The 20,500-nt window shown below is 39.2% G+C and overlaps 1 protein-coding gene across 1 annotated transcript in view; it reads left to right on the top strand.

Moving 5' to 3' along the window:
* The window catches only part of lamb1a (laminin, beta 1a), a 123,430-nt gene that overhangs the window by 76,598 nt on the left and 26,332 nt on the right, over nt 1-20,500 (top strand). The window contains exons 20-25 of the mRNA XM_061969629.2: nt 3,076-3,239; nt 4,716-4,940; nt 8,937-9,154; nt 9,235-9,331; nt 14,462-14,831; nt 14,933-15,117. Coding sequence (XP_061825613.1) covers nt 3,076-3,239; nt 4,716-4,940; nt 8,937-9,154; nt 9,235-9,331; nt 14,462-14,831; nt 14,933-15,117 — 1,259 coding nt within the window. The remainder of the gene's footprint in view (nt 1-3,075; nt 3,240-4,715; nt 4,941-8,936; nt 9,155-9,234; nt 9,332-14,461; nt 14,832-14,932; nt 15,118-20,500) is intronic.

The following is a 20,500-nucleotide window of genomic DNA, read 5'->3' as shown; positions in this document are numbered from 1 at the left end:
GGTGTGGCTGATGTTGTGACTGGTGGCAGCGCGCGCGCGTGATGGCTGTCGGGGCTGACGAACTGTGTATATGTATGTATATGTGTGTGTATGTATGTATGTATATATATGTGTATGTGTACATATGTGTATGTATATGTATATATGTGTATGTGTGGGTATGTATACATGTATGTGTGTATGTGTATGTATATATGTATGTATGTATGTATATTTCTGGTGGTACGCTCTGGGCCTGCCTGTCAGACGGGGGTCGACGCCTCAGGCTACTGCATCCGAACTGCGTGTCTGGAGCTCCTGGGTCCCGCTGTCCATCCCTTCCGGGTGCCCGTCTTGGTTGGGCCCTGTTGGGCCTAGTCCCTGCGTCTATTGTGGTAGCTTGGTGCTGCAAGGTATTCCGAGGTGCTGCGAGTCGGCCAGTTGCTGGGGTAGTGACCTTGTTTGTCAGCATGTCTGTGATCTTCTTTTAATTCTTTTTTTTTTTTTTTTTTAATTAATTAATTTATTTATTTATTTATTTTTGAATATATTTTATCAATATTATTTTTTTTAATTTTTCCCCTCCCTCAGGGGGGGGGGCTCGGCGGGGCGGTTGCTGGTTGTTCCATCTCCATCGTTGGGGTCCCTGCGGGTGGGGTGGGTGGTTCCCGTGGCCCTGTGCCTGGGTGGTCCTGCGGCTGCCGATTTGGGTGGGGTGGCCTGGGGCTGGCCTCGCCGCGCTCTCCGGGGGTGGGGGGTGGGGTCGTGGGGGCCCGGTTGCCGGTGGGGCGGGGGCGGTCTTCCCGTCCGGTTGCGGGGAGTCTCTGGGTCCCTCGGGCGGGGCGTCTCGCCTTTCTGCCCGTGTGGGGTGTGGTCTCTCGCTGGCTTGGGGTCTGGCTGTCCCCTGCTTTTCTCGTGCCCTGTCCTCTGCCGGGTGCGTCTGTCTGCGGCCTGCTGCTGGCCCTTGTGGGCGGTACGGTGGGTCGGGCTCTGGGGTTCCTGTCGCTGGCCGGCTTGGCTGCGTGGGGGCGGTGGTACCTGGTTCCCTGGGCACCACGCCTCCTGTTTGTGGGTTGGGCTCTCGGGGGTGATGGGGCCGTGCTCTGGCTCCCACGCACTCTGGGAGTCGAATGTATTGTACATGCAAATTCACATATGCTCACATACGTACATAGGTACCTACGCTCCCACATACATACACAAATACAGTACATATTTACCTACCTAATGTTCGTACATCCACACGCACATTCAATATACAAACATACACATACACATACTGTACATATACATTCACTGTACAAACACATATACACATTCTGTACATATACATTCATTGTACAAACACATATACACATTCTGTACATATACAAGTACATATGCATACTTACACTCATGCACATAATCACGTTTCATCAAACATATATTAACGTTGTTGCCCTAGGGTAAACTGGGTGTAAGACATGGCACACTGACAAAGCTTAACCTATTGTGACTATAACAATCTACAAGGTTAATGTAGGTTGCTTCTCTTTCTCCCCCTCCATTTTTCTGCATTCTTTCGTATCTCAAGTTATCATTACGTATATGTATTGTTGCATTTAAACAACTGTATTGTTGATAATAAAGGTAAATTATTGGTATTGTTCATTATCAATAGCGCTATTTCTATTGGTATTTGTATTGATCCATTTGTAGTGTAATAATGCTCATTGTCATTTCTGTATTATTTTTTATTTTTCGCTAACTGCTTATTTGCTATTACTTTTACCATCATATTTGTACATGTCATATTTGCTGATGTTGCTCTATTGTTGTTGTTGTTGTTGTTTTCTGTTGTTGTTTTTGTCTCTCTGTCTAATCCCCCTCTTGTCCCCACAATTTCCCCCTCTGTCTTCTTTTTTTTTCTCTTTCTATCCCCTCCTGCTCCGGCCCGGCTGCACTAAATGATAATATAAATACATTTAATAAAGTCAAATACAAATAAGGCAACAAGAGAAGTATCCTACACTTCTCTTTTGTAAAGTAAATCTGAACAGCCGACATGGGCATCTACATCAACTATATGATTTGCCTGAGAAGCTGGACAGGACACAAAAAACAAATAAAAAAATAAAATAAATAAAAATAAAATAAAAGCAAGGACAAGCAAAGTGCCGATAAAAACAAAGGTAAATTAAAATAGAAGCAAAAACAACAAATAATACCAAAACTATTTAGATTCCTCATAAAAATCCAGCATGTGATGATGATGATGATGAGTATAGAAAGCTGCACACAGGTGTGTAAAGAAAGCTTACCTAGTAGAATCAGCAACCGCATTCTCCCACATCACAGATGTACTGCTATGAAAAGCAAGGTCCACTTTGGAAATTAAGCAAGTTATGTGTGTCTTTGTTTCGTTTGAACTGGCTGTGATTTTGCAGTCACAGCAGCCATTTTTCATTTGCTGCTGGTCACCGGTTGCGTATCTTTGTTGCATTCGAAAAACCCGAGCCATATGAAATTGTCGGTGACATATTTTATTATCGATTTTTGTCAACAAATTAGGCAAATGGTGCCCTTACCAGACTTTTATTTGGAGGTCCCCGCCCTCCAATGACAAAAATTGTTCTAAAGTTTTTATTTTATGTTACATGATTTTTATAGGGCTCGAAAGGGCACATGATTTTGCAGTTATCGCCAATTCTACTGGCTAAAGCTTTTATTTACATGGCTGTACTGCATCCGCGGTACTGTGAGAGGGGGAGGGACAAACTGAATGAAAGTGGATCGTACAAAAGAAGAAATCAAGGGACTGTGCGCAGACAAACTGGACCCTGTTCCAAAGGCTCGTTAGCTCGGAAAAATAAGTAACATTGGTGGAATTGATCCAGCATATTCAATGGACAGCCCTGCTTCTACATTATAACACTAACCCCATTCCAACCCTATTTACATATTCTGCTATAGTACTAGACACTAACTGCCGTCAACACATTCCTTGTGTGTTTAACATCCTTGGCCAATGAATTGATTCTGATACAGATCATGATTTACGAATACACCACAGACTCATGAATAGAGACAATCTCATTCTCATTCTTCCATGTTAAGGTGTTTGGATGGTTACTATGGCGATCCGAAGCTGGGCTCAGTTGACCATTGTCGCCCCTGTATGTGTCCTGATGGACCTGGCAGCCTGCGGCAATTTGCAGAAAATTGTTACCGTGTGGATGATTCCCAACAAGCCATCTGTGTCTGTGAAACTGGATACCTGGGTATGTACAATATGCATTATATGATATACATATATTGGTTTTACCCAAGTGTGCACAATACATGTGTAACTGTGTAAATATTGAAAAGCATATTATGTTATTCTACACCCAAAAAATATTATTCTGCTCTATTATTTTAAGCTGAGCTACAACCACATTTTTCAACCGATTCAAACCATTTCAACATCAAAAGGTTTCCAATTTTTTCTTGCCAAAATTGTAATTGTAAATATATATTTTTTCTTAGTTCTACATTGCTCACTTTTTAGACTGTTTTACACCATTCCGACATGAAATATGTTTCACATTTGGAGTAACAATTCAGTAGTACCTCAAAGCACAATTTTCATTGGCTTTGTGAAGCAACTCATGCCTCAAAAACCTCGTCAAAACAGCATCACCCGTTGAAATGAAGTGACATTTATTTGGTGCTTAACCCCCAAAATCAGCAAAATTTAACATGTAACATGCCTTTTAAACAGAAAAACAAACATTTATATAAAAACAATTGTGTATAAAACAATACAATAGAATGTAGTACAAACAATTATATTTTTTTGAAGTAATGTAGTAATAATGTGCATTATTATCTTGGAGAGTGGACTTCTACGGTATTTCCTTTGAGCTGCTTTTCTGTCAATCACACCATCAGCAGGATAAATGTCTGCCGTTTGGATATTATTTTAACGTGCCTCAGCTGGCGTTATTGACTATGCTTCAACTGCTTGGCTAAGCTTGTCTACACGCTCGGTCATGTTTTTTGATGATTTGTTTGTCTAATTCAATATATATCATACATGTATTTCACACTCACTTTCTCCCTTCCAATGGTTGGAAACACAAAGTCATGTCAAGCTAATGCTATGTAAGACCGGATGTTTTGGTCACATATTAAAGGGTTCACTGTGGCATCGGCTACGCCAACTAGCGGCTCCTAATTCAGATATTTCCCTCTGACCTACAGCCTAACAATTAGCCAAGAGACAGCTTGTATCCACAAAAACATGTATGCTGGGACACTTGTATCCTGAGGTACCATTGTATCCCACATCCCAAAAGTCCCCATCATTTCCACAACAAAATTCCGTAAAAAAAATTCATAACTGTCTGACAAGTTCCGCATTTAGTAAATTTTTGCCATTCACAAAATATCAGATTTTCCAGAAACTAAAATGTTTATATCGAAATAAACAAAATGTACCCACATTTCTCATTGCATGAAAACAACATTGAAACATTCTAACTATTCTTCACATCCACGAAATTCCTACCTTGCCCATTTGTTTCACATTATCAGAGAACATTTCAGATTAGCTTCTTCTCTTCAGCATTCACAAACAAATTCAAGAAAAATTTTGTAGTTAGTTACAAATGTATTTTCTGATGAAATCATGCTGAAATGTAACTTTTGTCATTTGATTTGTAGTAAAAACTACTCTATAAAGGCAGAAAAAAATATGGTCCTGTTGTTTTCAGGTGCTCGCTGTGATGGGTGCTCCCCTGGTTACTACGGAAACCCTGATGTGGTAGGGGGGTCCTGCCAGCCCTGTCAGTGCAACAACAACATTGACATGCTGGACCCACAATCCTGCAACGCCCAAACTGGCGAGTGCTTGCGCTGCCTGTATCACAGCGAGGGAGATTCCTGTGAATATTGCATGCTGGGCTACTATGGCAACGCTCTACTGCACGACTGCCAGAGTAAGTTCACTGAGGTGGGGTTTTTCTGTGCACCCAACATGAGTGTTTTGTTTTTATCAGTGGTTCTTAACCTTGTTGGAGGTACCGAACCCCACCAGTTTCATATGCGCATTCACCGAACCCTTCTTTAGTGAAAAATAAAATGTTTTTTTTTCAAATTCAAGACAAAGTTATATGTTTTTGGTAACACTTTAGTATGGGGAACATATTCTAAGTAACAAAGACTTAATTTAGAGTTATTTGGACACTAGGGGAACATATTCTAAGTAACAAAGACTTAATTTAGAGTTATTTAGACACGAGGGGAACATATTTTAAGTAACAAAGACTTAATTTAGAGTTATTTGGACACTAGAGGAACATATTCTAAGTCACAAAGACTAAATTTAGAGTTATTTGGACACTAGGGGAACATATTCTAAGTAACAAAGACTTAATTTAGAGTTATTTGGACACTCGGGGAACATATTCTAAGTAACAAAGACTACATTTTGAGATATTTGGACACTAGGGGAACATATTCTAAGTAACAAAGACTTAATTTAGAGTTATTTGGACACTAGGGGAACATATTTTATGTAACAAAGACTTAATGTTAGAGTTATTTGGACACTAGAGGAACATATTCTAAGTAACAAAGACTAAATTTAGAGTTATTTGGACACTAGGGGAACATTTTCTAAGTAATAAAGACTTAATTTAGAGTTATTTGGTTAGGGTTAGGGTCAGGGTTAGAGGGTCAGGGTTATAATAAGGCCATGCCGAATAAGGCATTAATAAGTACTTAATAATGACTACTTAAGAGCCAATATGTTACTAATTTGCATGTTAATAAGCAACTAATTAATGGCGAACATGTTCCCCATACTAAAGTGTTATCATGTTTTTTTTACTGGTGCATAAAATGAACCATGCATGAACATCACCTTGTTCAAACAACAAAACCAACACAGTGCATAAACTCACAACAAATTACACACCTGCAAATCAGTCAGCTGTTGCCATATCCGTAATACGCCGATAGGGAGAAGTTTGTATTTACACGATGAGTCGGGTGTGTTTTGACCTACGCCGAACCCCTGAGGCCGACTCACCGAACCCCTGGGGTTCGATCGAAACCAGGTTAAGAACCACTGGTTTATATTATTCAAATGCATTGTGTTTTCTAAAAGTACAATGGACATACAGTACAGGCCAAAAGTTTGGACACACCTTCTCATTCACAACACAACTGATGGTCCCAACCCCATTGATAATGCAAGAAATTCCACTAATCAACCCTGATAAGGCACACCTGTGAAGTGAAAACCATTCCAGGTGACTACCTCTTGAAGCTCATCGAGAGAATGCCAAGAGTGTGCAAAGCAGTAATCAGAGCAAAGGGTGGCTATTTTGAAAACACTAGAATATAAAACATGTTTTCAGTTATTTCACCTTTTTTTGTTAAGTACGTAACTCCACATGTGTTCATTCATAGTTGTGATGCCTTCAGTGACAATCTACAATGTAAATAGTCATGAAAATGAAGAAAACGCATTGAATGAGGAGAAGGTGTGTCCAAACTTTTGGCCTGTACTGTATTTCTTGAATTTTAAGGAGGTTATGATCCTTTTTCTTTTAAATGTTTGCCATTTTGTTGGATTGAAGGTTGTCACCTGCTTTTTTCCAATAAAAATATGTTTATTTTTTTAAACAAATAAACTCACACTATACATATACGGTAAGCTTTTCAATGGCTATTCCAAACGTAGGTGGTAAGTGTTGTATTTAGAAGAGCAGGATGTCTGCTATATGCAAACTTTCAACAGCAATGAGTGGTGTGAAATGATATTTATCCTTGAGAATGGAACAAGTTATTTTCACAACATGGGCCTGATTTTCTAAAGGTTTGCATGTATTTAAAACTTGTGCAAACTTGATAGCCCACGCAGAGCGGATCTACTAAACTTGTGCGCAGAGGATTGCATCTTTTAATCCATTTACCATGTTTGTCTTCAAGAAAATGCAGAATTTATGCGGCTCATCAGAACATCCACAATACTGGGTGAAGAAAATACAAATGTAATTATTTAGCACATTTGAAATATGCTCGCAAACTGACAGTTGCACAGAAATAGTTTTGAAAAAGGAGGCGTTCACGCTGCAGTTCTCTCCTACATATGCTTGTCAACATATTTAGACTGTCAAAAATAAAGATATTAGACATATTGTCTGCTTGGCAATATAATTGTATATTGTTATAACTGCTGGATGACTTAAAGGGGACCTATCATGCAAAACCAACTTTTCAAATACATTGTGGTACCTGTTTTTGTGTATTTTAGATCTGCATACGTCCTTAAAATTTGGAATCAAACCATGAAGTCCCGGTGAACATAAAGTATTTATAAAATAATCTTGACTTCCTTTATACTTCCTCTAAACAAGCTGTTAAGAATTAGTACAATTAGTGACGTTTTTCCAAAGTGTGACGTCAGCGAATATCTCCATATAAAGTAGAAATTTTCCCGAAGAGCTTTGTGCGAGTCCGCCATTGTAGTCCGACGTAAAATAAATAAGTTCCTTCTTTTTCTCCATCCTCTTGTTGTGGGGCCGGCTAACTCGTACATACACATGCATCTTCAGCTGTTGCCATTTCTAATACAAAGTAGCATATAGTTGAAAGTTGGATCTGTCAGCAGACTCGATATGGAAGGGCTAAAATTGACAACACGGCTGGCGGAGAGAAAACGCAGTTGAAGTGAAGGCACGTAAACAAGACCGCCTACAAAACGGTGCACGGTTAGAAAGCAGCTTGAAAACAGTCTGTAAAACATAATCAATGCAAAATTTTGGCCAAAGAACCACCAGTACATGTTATGTAGACCACAAGGAACTGTTTTAATTTAGAACTAAAATAAAATAAAAATTAAATATGACCCCTTTAACTGTGTGGCGTTGAGACGATGGATGCATGTCAGGTTAAAACACATTCATATGATACGTCTTAGTGTCTGTTGGCATCTTTTTTAATGAAATTAGTTTTTCCATATATATGAATTATTTGCAGTCAGTGTCAACGTCTCCCATGAGCGCACCTTCAGCGTGCTAAAAGAAAGTGGGTTCCATTGTTGACGCACAGCAGGACTGCTTACAAAATGCCCAGAAAAAGTTACACGTATTATATTTGTCTTCTGCATGTTTCAAAACATAGCAAAAGGCCACAGGTATTATGATGACCTGATAACGTAGATGTGCAGTAAATGATTGTCCCCATTGCGTAAGCCATGTAGTACACACCAAATCTACCGGGTAATTTAAATAGGGCAGTTTATGCCACTTTTGCACTTGTTATCAATTGTACACACAGTCTTTGTAGAACACACACAACACGCCCACTAATAGTACATGCAAATGTATAGTTTGTGCACGCTGTGTAGCGCGTGGTATTTGAATCCTAGTATATCAGGCCCTATGTGTAGTACTGTGATACAGCTGTGCACATCACACTGAGAGTTGTTTATGCAGTGGGAAAAATAAGTATTTGGAAAAAAAACATTAGCTAGTAAAATTTGTTAATGAATTTGAAGAAATAAGTATTTGATCCAGTACAACATGGTAAGAATTGTCCTGTCCCTATTAGTTGAACGTGTTATGTGGATAAAAAACATTTGTTACATAAACAGTCACTTCCTTTTAAACATTTCGACTGCCATGGGCAAGACCAAAGAGTTGTTAAGTCAAAATAAGGACGTTTATTTCATGTGATCCCTCCTCCGCACTCGATGGAGCGAGCAGATGATAAGTAAACACGGTCACATAAAGACAGAAATGTCATACTGTCCTGTAAATAAGACAAATTAAGATAGACTGTTTATTTCAATACAAGAAGAACTGTTTAGTAGACGAGTTCAGTATGAAAAGTATCTTCAAATTACCATTTAAAAAAAAAAAAAAAAAATTAACTTGATCTTTTTTCCATTGCTTTACTGATGACATCTTGCTATTTATTCACAGAGTGCATTTGTCACCAGCTGGGCAGCGATGCTTCCAGCTGTCCGTCATCAGGCGACTGTCACTGTGACCGCACAAGTGGTCAGTGTCAGTGTCTCCCTAATGTTACTGGCCAGCACTGTGACCGTTGTGCGCCTGACACCTGGAACATAGCAAGCGGTAGCGGCTGTCAGGCCTGTGACTGTGACGCTGAACATTCGCACGGGACGACGTGCAATGAGGTAAACAGCGTTGCTAACTGAAATCTTTTGTTGCGGCTAAAGATTTGAGAACATTTTGTCAATTTGATTTCTATCCACAGATCAGTGGTCAGTGCTCATGTGTGCCAGGTTTTGGAGGAAGAACATGCAGAGAGTGTCGAGAGCTGTTCTGGGGCAACCCAGCGGTCAAATGTCACGGTAGATGATTTTGTTTGTTGTCCTTTTAATCACACTATGAGGCTCTCTTGTCATGTGTTCTACAAGCTGACATACATTGGAAAAAATAAGTATTTGATCTAGGGATGGACAATATTTTTTTTCCAAACCGATACCAGTAACGTTCTGCTTCTCAAGACCAATACCAATAACTTATATATATATATATATATATATATATATATATATATATATATATATATATATATATATATATATATATATATATATATAGTGAAGTGTGAAGTGAATTACATTTATATAGCGCTTTTTCTCAAGTGACTCAAAGCGCTTTACATAGTGAAACCCAGCATCTAAGTTACATTTAAACCAGTGTGGGTGGCACTGGGAGCAGGTGGGTAAAGTGTCTTGCCCAAGGACACAACGGCAGTGACTAGGATGGCGGAAGCGGGGATCGAACCTGCAACCCTCAAGTTGCTGGCACGGCTGCTCTACCAACCGAGCTATACCGCCCCTATCTATATATACTGTATATACACAGCACAGGCCAAAAGTTTGGACACACCTTCTTGTTCAATGTGTTTTCTTTATTTTCATGACTATTTACATTGTAGATTGTCACTGAAGGCATCAAAACTATGAATGAATACATGTGGAGTTATGTACTTAACAACAAAAGGTTGTTTTATGTTCTATTTTCTTTAAAAATAGCCACCCTTTGCTCTGATTAATGCTTTGCACACTCTTGGCATTCTCTCGATGAGCTTCAAGAGGTAGTCACCTGAAATGGTTTTCACTTCACAGGTGTGCTTGAAGCTCATCAAGAGAATGCCAAGAGTGTGCAAAGCAGTAATCAGAGCAAAGTTTGGCTATTTTGAAGAAACGAGAATATAAAACATGTTTTCAGTTATTTCACCTTTTTTTGTTAAGTACATAACTCCACATGTGTTCATTCATAGTTTTGATGCCTTTAGTGACAATCTACAATGTAAATAGTCATGAAAATAAAGAAAAAGCATTGAATGAGAAGGTGTGTCCAAACTTTTGGCCTGAATTGTATATATATTTTTTTAGATTTAACTCTAGCTTGTTTACAAATGGAGCTAGGGAAGAGTGAAACAAATGTGGGTTTGACAAAACTGTACCTTTAGATTTGTTATGAAAAACCGGGTAAAAGTAGGTCTGTTACAAAAGGTTTTGCTATATTTCCTCAGGGTGCTGCAAAAAAATACATTCACATCCGAATCGCTCTTATTTTTTATTATGATTCCGAATCGATTCTGAATGTGTTTTTTAGGCCATATCCACACTTCCTTGCTGCCTTTAAATGTCATATGTCGGCAGCAAATAGGAGTAACCTGAAACCTGTTTTGAAAATGTTTTATTAAAATTTACATAGCAAAACTTATATTGTGAGAATCGGTTTGAATCAAGGATAATGTTGAATCGAGAATTTAATCTGAATCAAATTGTCACCCCAGGAATCAGAATCGACTTGAATGGTAAGTTGTCGTAAGATTCACATCCCTAAAATGTTCCATATAAAGTTAAAAAAACATGATCAACTAGTATTCAAAGAATAAAAATATACACAAACAGTGATAAAGCCTACATTTTCGGGGAATCCTCCGTACTCACTCATACGAAAACTATAAATTGATTGATTGATTGAGACTTTTATTAGTAGGTTGCACAGTGAAGTACATATTCCGTACAATTGACCACTAAATGGTAACACCCGAATAAGTTTTTCAACTTGTTTAAGTCGGGGTCCACTTAAATTGATTCATGATACAGATATATACTATCATATATACTATCATCATAATACAGTCATCAAACAAGATAATCATCAGGGTGTATACATTGAATTATTTACATTATTTACAATTACAAAAGCTGCGCCGTTAAAGATAGAAGAACGCCGTCAAAAGTTTGAATACTTAAAAAATGTACTTACTATAGATCCAATTCCGAAATGGGATGGCATCTGGGTCCAGACTTAAACCGTGAGCTGCCTTGCACTATAGGGTGACACTGGAGTGGATTTTTACAAACTGTCTCATCCTACTCCCACAGAAAAAATGATTGTCCTGGGCCAGAGCTTAAATAAAATCCTGCCGCCTCTTGCTCCCCAAAAAAATAACTCCAACTCATATCCCATTTCTTTTCTTCTTAGTCATTTTGGTAATTTGGTAATTCTTTGGTAATTCTTTTTTGATAATTTTGTGTTAAGCATTTTTTTCCTACAAAATATATGTCAATAAGAATAGTTAATATTCAGCAATATAAAGTATATATAATATTTTATTATATATACAGTACTGTGACATGTGTGGTCACATTTAGTAGTGTTTATATTATTTGTCATGTGTAAATTTGTATTCAAGAGCCTTTATTTGTCTTTTACTGAACAGTCATGTTGGGAGTTGTACCTCCATTTCGCCACCAGGGGGCAGGTATTCTGCTTTTGCCATCAATCAATCACACATAACAGAAACTGCTCTCTGCCTTTCTGTTGCAGGACCACAGACACATAATCTGTTACATAAACTCCTGATCAAAATGTTAAGACCTGTTGAAAATGTTCAAGAATTGACATTTTGCACTGTTGGATCTTAAGAAGGTTCTTCTAAGTAAAGCTTTAAAATGCAAAAAACGAAAGGGGAGTTATAAATTCAGTAAGCATTAAGTTAAAATAGTGTGTTCACCAGCTTAGCGAAAATTTGAGACCACCGCTCAAACAACCCTTGAAAACAATTATGGAATCACCAGAGTTGGCGGATTGATTGATTGATTGATTGAGACTTTTATTAGTAGGTTGCACAGTGAAGTACATATTCCGTACAGTTGACCACTAAATGGTAACACCCGAATAAGTTTTTCAACTTGTTTAAGTCGGGGTCCACTGATTGATTCATGATACAGATATATACTATCAGATATATATCATAATCCATCATAATACAGTCATCACACAAGATAATCACATTTAATTATTTACATTATTTACAATCCGGGGTGTGGAGAGGGCCGGGGGGGTTAAGTTTGGTTGTTATCATCAGTCATCAACAATTGAGAACAGAGAAATGGATATTGGAACAGTGTAGGTCTGACTTGGTAGGATATGGACAGCAAATAGTGGGCAGAGAGAGAGAGAGAGAGAGAGAGAGAGAGAGAGAGAGAGAGAGAGAGAGAGAGAGAGAGAGAGATCAGAAGACATAAGAAAAAGTATCTGCATTTGATTGTTTACATTTGATTATTAACAATCTGGGTAGGGTGTTAGTTTAGGGTTGTAGCTGCCTGGAGGTGAACTTTTATTGCGGTTTTGAAGGAGGATAGAGATGCACTTTCTTTTATACCTGTTGGGAGTGCATTCCACATTGATGTGGCATAGAAAGAGAATGAGTTAAGACCTTTGTTAGTTCGGAATCTGGGTTTAACGTGGTTAGTGGAGCTCCCCCTGGTGTTGTGGTTTTGGCGGTCATTAGCTCTTAGCCGCTCACTAAATGACACTGAAAAGACGCTAATGGACGTGCAGCAGGAGGACGACGCCATGGACAATAAACTGAAAATGCTGACGGCACACGTTAAGGAAGTCGTTTGACATGTACTTCGGTATCAGGGAGGTGTAGCGGATTTTATAGACTAGGCTCAGTGCAAGTTGTTTTACTCTGTCCTCCACCCTGAGCCAGCCCACTTTGGAGAAGTGGGTAGGAGTGAGGTGGGATCTGGGGTGGAGGTCTAGAAGTAATCTGACTAGCTTGTTCTGGGATGTTTGGAGTTTAGATTTGATGGTTTTGGAGGTGCTAGGGTACCAGGATGTTCATTCAGTTGTTTATTTTGTAGAAAAAAAACAGATAACAGACATGACACAAAACTGTAGTCATTTCAAAATATCAACTTTCTGGCTTTAAGACACACTAAAAGAAATCAGGAATATAAATTGTGGTAGTCCGTAACAGTTTTTTCGGTAGAAGTATTAATACTGAATAAAGCTAAATATGTTCTGGACCAATAGTCTCCCCATATTCTCTATACTGCTCGCTTGTGTTATCATATCTGAATTATTGTGTAGAAATATGGGGAAATTATTACAAAAGTACACTTCAATCACTAATTGCGTTACAGAAGAGGTCATTTAGAACAGGGGTCTACAACCTTTACTATCAAAAAATAAATCTTGCTGCATTTTCCGCTCAAGAAAAAAAGTATAGAGCCACAAAACCTAAGACGGCTTATAAACTTTTAAACATTTTCATCTTTTTTTATTTAATTTTACAGGAAAAGCAATCTGTCCATGTGAAACTAAAGTATTTTTCATTTTTCTTTTTCTTTTTTGGCAAGTATTCATGGTAAGCCTACTTAAGTCCCTTTTACTTGCTTTCCTTGCGCCTCAGACCTCAGCCTGTGCACATTCACAGCCTTAGACAGTCAAAATGATAGAACTTTCAAAAAAAATGCAAACTTTTACTCGCTCTGGGGTTAAAATATCTTAAAAAAAATTTTGTACGGCACTTTGTGTTTGCCTCTCGTCTGTGTATGAAAAGTGCTATATAAATGAAGTTTGATTTTATTTTATTTGACATTTAAAATGACTATTGTTTCATGTCAATTTACTGAACATCCTCCAAGACTCATGATTCCATACATTTTGCCGGGGATTGTACTATTGCAGCAGCTACTAAGGATCTTAATAAACACACAAGCAAACTTCATTTTATGTAGTAACTTTTTCAATTCAGCAGATGACCATGATGAAACACTTAACACAGGATCGGTGTTGTGTCATTAGTGAGTGTGACATACACTCACTCAGGCGCCATTTGCCCATCACTATAGTATTGATAATACAAAATATACATAGGAGGCTGTATTATTTTTTTTTATGTTCATTGTATTTGATTTACATTATTCTTTTTTTTTTACTTACGGTTTGGCTTCCTGTAAAGTATCAATAAGCCAACTATTTATCTAACTATGTTCCTATCAATGTTACCTGAGGTGTATCAATATTCCACAATATATATATAACCCACAAAGAGGAGTGTTTTAGCCCATCTCTTCTGCAAAAATGTTGAGTCTTTTGGACTTATTTTTCCTGCTTAAAGCAGTAAGAAAATCTAAACCTGTGTGTTGTTTTTCCGCCAGCATGTGACTGTGATCCTCGTGGTATTGCGCAGCAGCAGTGCAACAGGAACAACGGTCACTGCGCGTGTGTAGAAGGTGTGTCTGGACCACACTGTGACACTTGTGCCCGTGGGTTCTCTGGTACCTTCCCGGACTGCCAGCGCTGTCACCTCTGCTTTTCTGAGTGGGACATGGTCATTGGGCAGCTGACCAATCAGACACATCGCCTTGCAAACAAGGTAAATGCTATCAAAACCAGTGGAGTAAGTGGGCCCTACAGAAAGTCCATTGACATCATGGAGAGGAGCGCCTCCGACATCCACGCCCTCCTTGACCAGAACCCGGCCTCACAACCATTAAGCGAGATCCAGCAGCTCCTAAAAGAGGCTAGGTGAGAATGGATTTTATTTGGGTAGTTAAAACTGCCGTCATTAAACTGATGATTGGCTTAAAGCTTTCAAATCTGACCAACGGCCTCTGATTGTCCATCAGTGACTTGATGGAAGCTCTTAGCCGCTCACTAAATGACACTGAAAAGACGCTAATAGACGTGCAGCAGGAGGACGACGCCATGGACAATAAACTGAAAATGCTGACGGCACATGCTCAGAAACTGGAGCAGACGGTTCAGGACATTTTAGAACAGGCTGAGTTCATCAAGAACTCGGACATCAGAGGTGAGAATAAGAAGGTATTTATATCCCTTTTGTAAGTTTACCCCCTTACAAAGATATGAACAGTCAATAATGTTTGTTTATGATAGGTTTATTATAGTAGAGAGCGACATGATATAGAAATACCATTAGTTTGTATTTGACTGGGGGAAAAAGTATTTAATAAAAACATGACTTAGGCTCAATTCCAATACCCCTCCTCCGCTCTTGTTTTTGCTCTCCGTCCTTGGTTTTTTGCACGTTCCCGTCAATCAAGAGGCATTCGAATTACCCTACAAGTTAAAGGGGAACAGCACTTTTTGGGGAATTTTGCATATCATTCACAATCATGAGAGACAACAAGACAAAAGGTTTCTAATTTTTTTTGCATTCTAATCTATAAAAATCAACTCAGTCTCGTTCAATGCAGCTAATGGGAGCAATCAATTCTACCTCTAAATCACTTTTAAAATGCATTCAAAAACCGCCAACAATACCTAATTTACGTTCCGTAACCTGTATAATAACCAAGCTGTAGCAACATTGTTATTGTAAGAGCGAACACATTGGCATGCCTTGGTGTTAGCCATAAAACCTAACAACGGCGAGAGATAAGCTAACTTATGTGTTAGGATCCGAATTGCGTTTGAGTATATAATGCACAACACAATGCGATAGGACACCAATCAGTACTGACTGAAAAACATGAACAATCATATTACAGTATCTGTAAGGTATTAGCCCGGTACAGAGCTCGCTCGACCGTGTATGTACTGTAGTTGTAGTAACACAAATGACGTGCTGCATTTATCATGATCTATACTGAAGTGACACACTTGTTGTTCGTTTGGTCCAGCTCAGTGGTTCTTAACCTTGTTGGAGGTACCGAACCCCACCAGTTTCATATGCGCATTCACCGAACGCTTCTTTAGTGAAAAATAAAAAATAAATTTTTTTTTTAATTCAAGACAAAATTATATGTTTTTGGTAACACTTTAGTATGGGGAACATATTCTAAGTAACAAAGACTTAATTTAGAGTTATTTGGACACTCGGGGAACATATTGTAAGTAACAAAGACTAAATTTAGAGTTATTTGGACACTAGGGGAACATATTTTAAGTAACAAAGACTTAATTTAGAGTTATTTGGACACTCGGGGAACATATTCTAAGTAACAAAGACTAAATTTAGAGTTATTTGGACACTAGGGGAACATATTTTAAGTAACAAAGACTTAATTTAGAGTTATTTGGACACTAGGGGAACATATTCTAAGTAACAAAGACTTAATTTAGAGTCATTTGGACACTCGGGGAACATATTCTAAGTAACAAAGACTAAATTTAGAGTTATTTGAACACTAGGGGAACATATTCTAAGTAACAAAGACTACATTTTGAGATATTTGGACACTAGGGGAACATATTCTAAGTAACAAAGACTTAATTTAGAGTTATTTGGACACTAGGGGAACATATTCTAAGTAACAAAGACTTAATTTAGAGTTATTTGGACACTTGGGGATAGGGATGTCCCGATCCGATATTTGGATCGGATCGGCCGCCGATATTTGTCAAAAACTGCGTATCAGCAAGGCATAGTAAAATGCCGATCCAGATCCAGTTTAAAAAAAAAACAAACTCCGGTCCGTGTTTTCCAACGCACCGATTTAAATAATACATTCCACTTTTCTGCTGCTCCCTAATTTCCGTTCCGCATTTTCCAGCACAACCTCTACACATCCACAGGTCCATGGATTCTCACACAGTTGCTTTTTGCTGCGGACATTACACGACAGGCTCTTCTCACTCTTTCCTGTGTCTCCCTCTCACAGACAGCAAGCGCACCTTCTTACACACATCACATACTGTCATGTCATACGTCATATACGTATACGTCCTCCCCGCGCAGAGAGGTAGCAGTATGGCTAACGTTAGCTGTGATGCTAGCGCACGGCAAATCTATGCCACGCACAAAATCAAATAAAAAAATAAGCGCATAACAATTTTCGACACACGGACACGACAGAGAAAACAGTTTTCGTCATCATTGTTCAAATATTGTAACGTCTGTCGAGACGCTTATCTCCATTCGGTGCCACACGCCCACACCATCAAAATGCTGAGGCAAACATTTCCAGATCAACACCGTATGAAAAAAATAGTGATATTTTTTAGTTGTGATTTCCCTCTCTGCATGAAAGTTTAAAAGTAGCATATATTAATGCAGTATGAAGAAGAATGTTTTAATGTAGACACATAGAATCATCATACTGCTGTGATTATATGCATCAAGTGTTCATTCAAGGCTAAGGCAAAATATCCACATATATATTTTTGTATCGCGATATGGCCTTAAAATATCGCAATATTAAAAAAAGGCCATATCGCCCAGCCCTAGTTCAATGATGTAATTTCTGTTTGTCATGTATAATTTAGTCTATTTTGTGTTTATCCTTGAATAAACAGGTCAGTTTCTTGTTACCAACCATTGTGTATTATTCAAACTCCCATAATTCAGCTGGCTAGTTGTTATCAAGAGTACTAAAACCCTTTTCAACATGATTCTGACAACTAAGTAGGCTAAATAACTTTAAACTTTAATACATGCTCGGATAGGCCAGTATCGGTCAGTATCGGTATCGGATCGGAAGTGCAAAAACAATATCGGTATCGGATCGGAAGTGCAAAAACCTGGATCGGGACATCCCTACTTGGGGAACATATTCTAAGTAACAAAGACTTAATTTAGAGTTATATGGACACTAGGGGAACATATTCTAAGTAACAAAGACTAAATTTAGAGTTATTTAGACACTAGGGGAACATATTCTAAGTATAAAGACTTAATTTAGAGTTATTTGGTTAGGGTTAGGGTCAGGGTTAGAGGGTTAGGGTTATAATAAGGTCATGCCGAATAAGGCATTAATAAGTACTTAATAATGACTAGTTAAGAGCCAATATGTTACTAATGTGCATGTTAATAAGCAACTAAGTAATGGTGAATATGATCCCCATACTAAAGTGTTACCATGTTTTTTTTACTGGTGCATAAAATGAACCGTGCATGAACACTAGGCCACCTACTCAGTGGCCTAGTGGTTAGAGTGTCCGCCCTGAGATCGGTAGTTTGTGAGTTCAAACCCCGGTCGAGTCATACCAAAGACTATAAAAATGGGACCCATTACCTCCCTGCTTGGCACTCAGCATCAAGGGTTGGAATTGGGGGTTAAATCACCAAAAATGATTCCCGGGCGCGGCACCGCTGCTGCTCACTGCTCCCCTCACCTCCCAGGGGGTGAACAAGGGGATGTGTTAAATGCAGAGGACAAATTTCACCACACCTTGTGTTTTTGTGACAATCATTGGTACTTTAACTTTAACTTTAACTTGTTCAAACAACAAAACCAACACAGTGCATAAACTCACAACAAATTACCGGTACACACCTGCAAGTCAGTCAGCTGTTGCCGTATCTGTAATACGTTGATAGGGAGAAGTTTGTATTTACACGATGAGTGGGGTGTGTATTGACCTCCGCCGAACCCCTGAAGCCGACTCACCGAACCCCTAGGGTTCGATCGAACCCAGGTTAAGAACCACTGGTCCAGCTGGTCGGGGACGTTTTTTCAAGTTGCCTGATTAAGCACTCCATTTATGTCGAACTAGCTTGACTTCAAGTTACACATTTACAGCGTCAAAGTCACGCCGACCTCACTCTCTCTGCTTCTGTCTGCTCCAAAGTTTCAACCTCTTCTTCGTGCTCGCTTCTAGAAACAGCAGTTCATCCTCCGTATATTAAACTTCAAAAAGATAAGGTTGTGAATCTTCATTTGTCCAACATAGTCGTCTTCGTTGCCTATTATCAAGTCCGCCATGATTAAAAAACACAGGAAGTAGGAACACACATTTGTTGCCGGAAGTCTGAAGTGCGCTGCTATGGAAACGGAAATAAATGCGCGAAGGGAACTGCAGTTCCGGCAATGCAAAAAATGACCAAAATACGGTAAATATTGTACATATTATATATTGTTATTAACGTGTCTTACTACATTATATATACAGTACAGGCCAAAAGTTTGAACACCTTCTCATTCACAACACAACTGATGGTCCCAACCCCATTGATAAAGCAAGAAATTCCACTGGGGCTCAGAATGCTTGCTGGTTGGATCAAATACTTCTTCCACTCAATCAGATACAAATGTATCCCTAGCCTTTATTTAATACATTTTATTTATTTATTCATTTATTTATTTTTAGGTCAAATAAACTCTGCCTCACAATTTCCGACTGTTCATATCTTTGTAAGGGAGTAAAGAGGGGCTTGAGTTAGATGTTTACGTGTTCTCAGTTGTTGGTACTGTACTGTCATGCATTTATTTCACCTGGATAATAGAAGAATCAGAATCAGAATCAGAATCAGCTTTATTGTCATTACGCAAGGTAACGAGATTGAGGCCATTCCATACAGTGCGATGTGTGCATGCTAGAAAAACAATGTGCAAATATATAAAAATATAAAAAATGTAGAAGTTCAATGAATATGGTGTGAAATGAATATATACATGAAAAAAACAAAAAACAAAAACAGGGTGGTTGGTGGAATGGGTTATTGCACCGAAGAGAAGGCAGTTATGAGGGACAGTGGGGCAGTCCGTTCAGGATGGTTATGGCCCTGGGGAAGAAGCTGTTCTTTAGCCTGTTTGTTTTGGTTTTAATGCACCTGTAGCGCTTCCCAGAGGGCAGCAGGTGGAACAGGTCAGAGCCAGGGTGGGTGCTGTCCTTGATGATGGCACTGGCTCTGTTGAGGCAGCGGGAGGTGTAGATGTCCGTCAGAGAGGGGAGAGGGCGGCCGATGATCTTCTGAGCCGTCTTGACCACTCTTTGCAGCCTCTCCCTGTCTGCTGCAGTGCAGCTGCCGTACCATACCGTAATACAGTAGGTCAGCAGGCTCTCGATGGACGAGCGGTAGAAGGTCAGCAGCAGGTCAGGCTTCAGGTTGTACTTCCCGAGGACTCTAAGGAAGTGTAGCCGCTGCTGAGCCTTCTTGATGATTGATGTGGTGTTGACTGTCCAGGAGAAGTCATTAGAGATGTGGACTCCAAGGTACCTGAAGGTGTGGACCCTCTCTACACGCTCGCCGTTGATGTAGAGGGGGGCAGGGTCGGTGCTGCTCCTCCTGAAGTCGACGATGATCTCTCTGGTCTTGCTGGTGTTGAGAGCGAGGTTGTTCTCCGAAGACCAGGCCGTCAGCTTCAGGACCCCCTCTCTGTAGGCAGCCTCGTCACCCCTGGAGATGAAAGAACAAAGACGTATTCCGACAAGTTGGTACACTTTGACAGGCAATTTAGACGACAACGACAAAAAAGAAACTTGGTTCCACCACACTTTACTTCGCGAGG

This window comes from Nerophis lumbriciformis, linkage group LG10, assembly GCF_033978685.3.
Source record: "Nerophis lumbriciformis linkage group LG10, RoL_Nlum_v2.1, whole genome shotgun sequence".
Classification (NCBI taxonomy): Eukaryota; Metazoa; Chordata; class Actinopteri; order Syngnathiformes; family Syngnathidae; genus Nerophis; species Nerophis lumbriciformis.
This window is presented reverse-complemented; position numbering and strand designations above follow the sequence as displayed.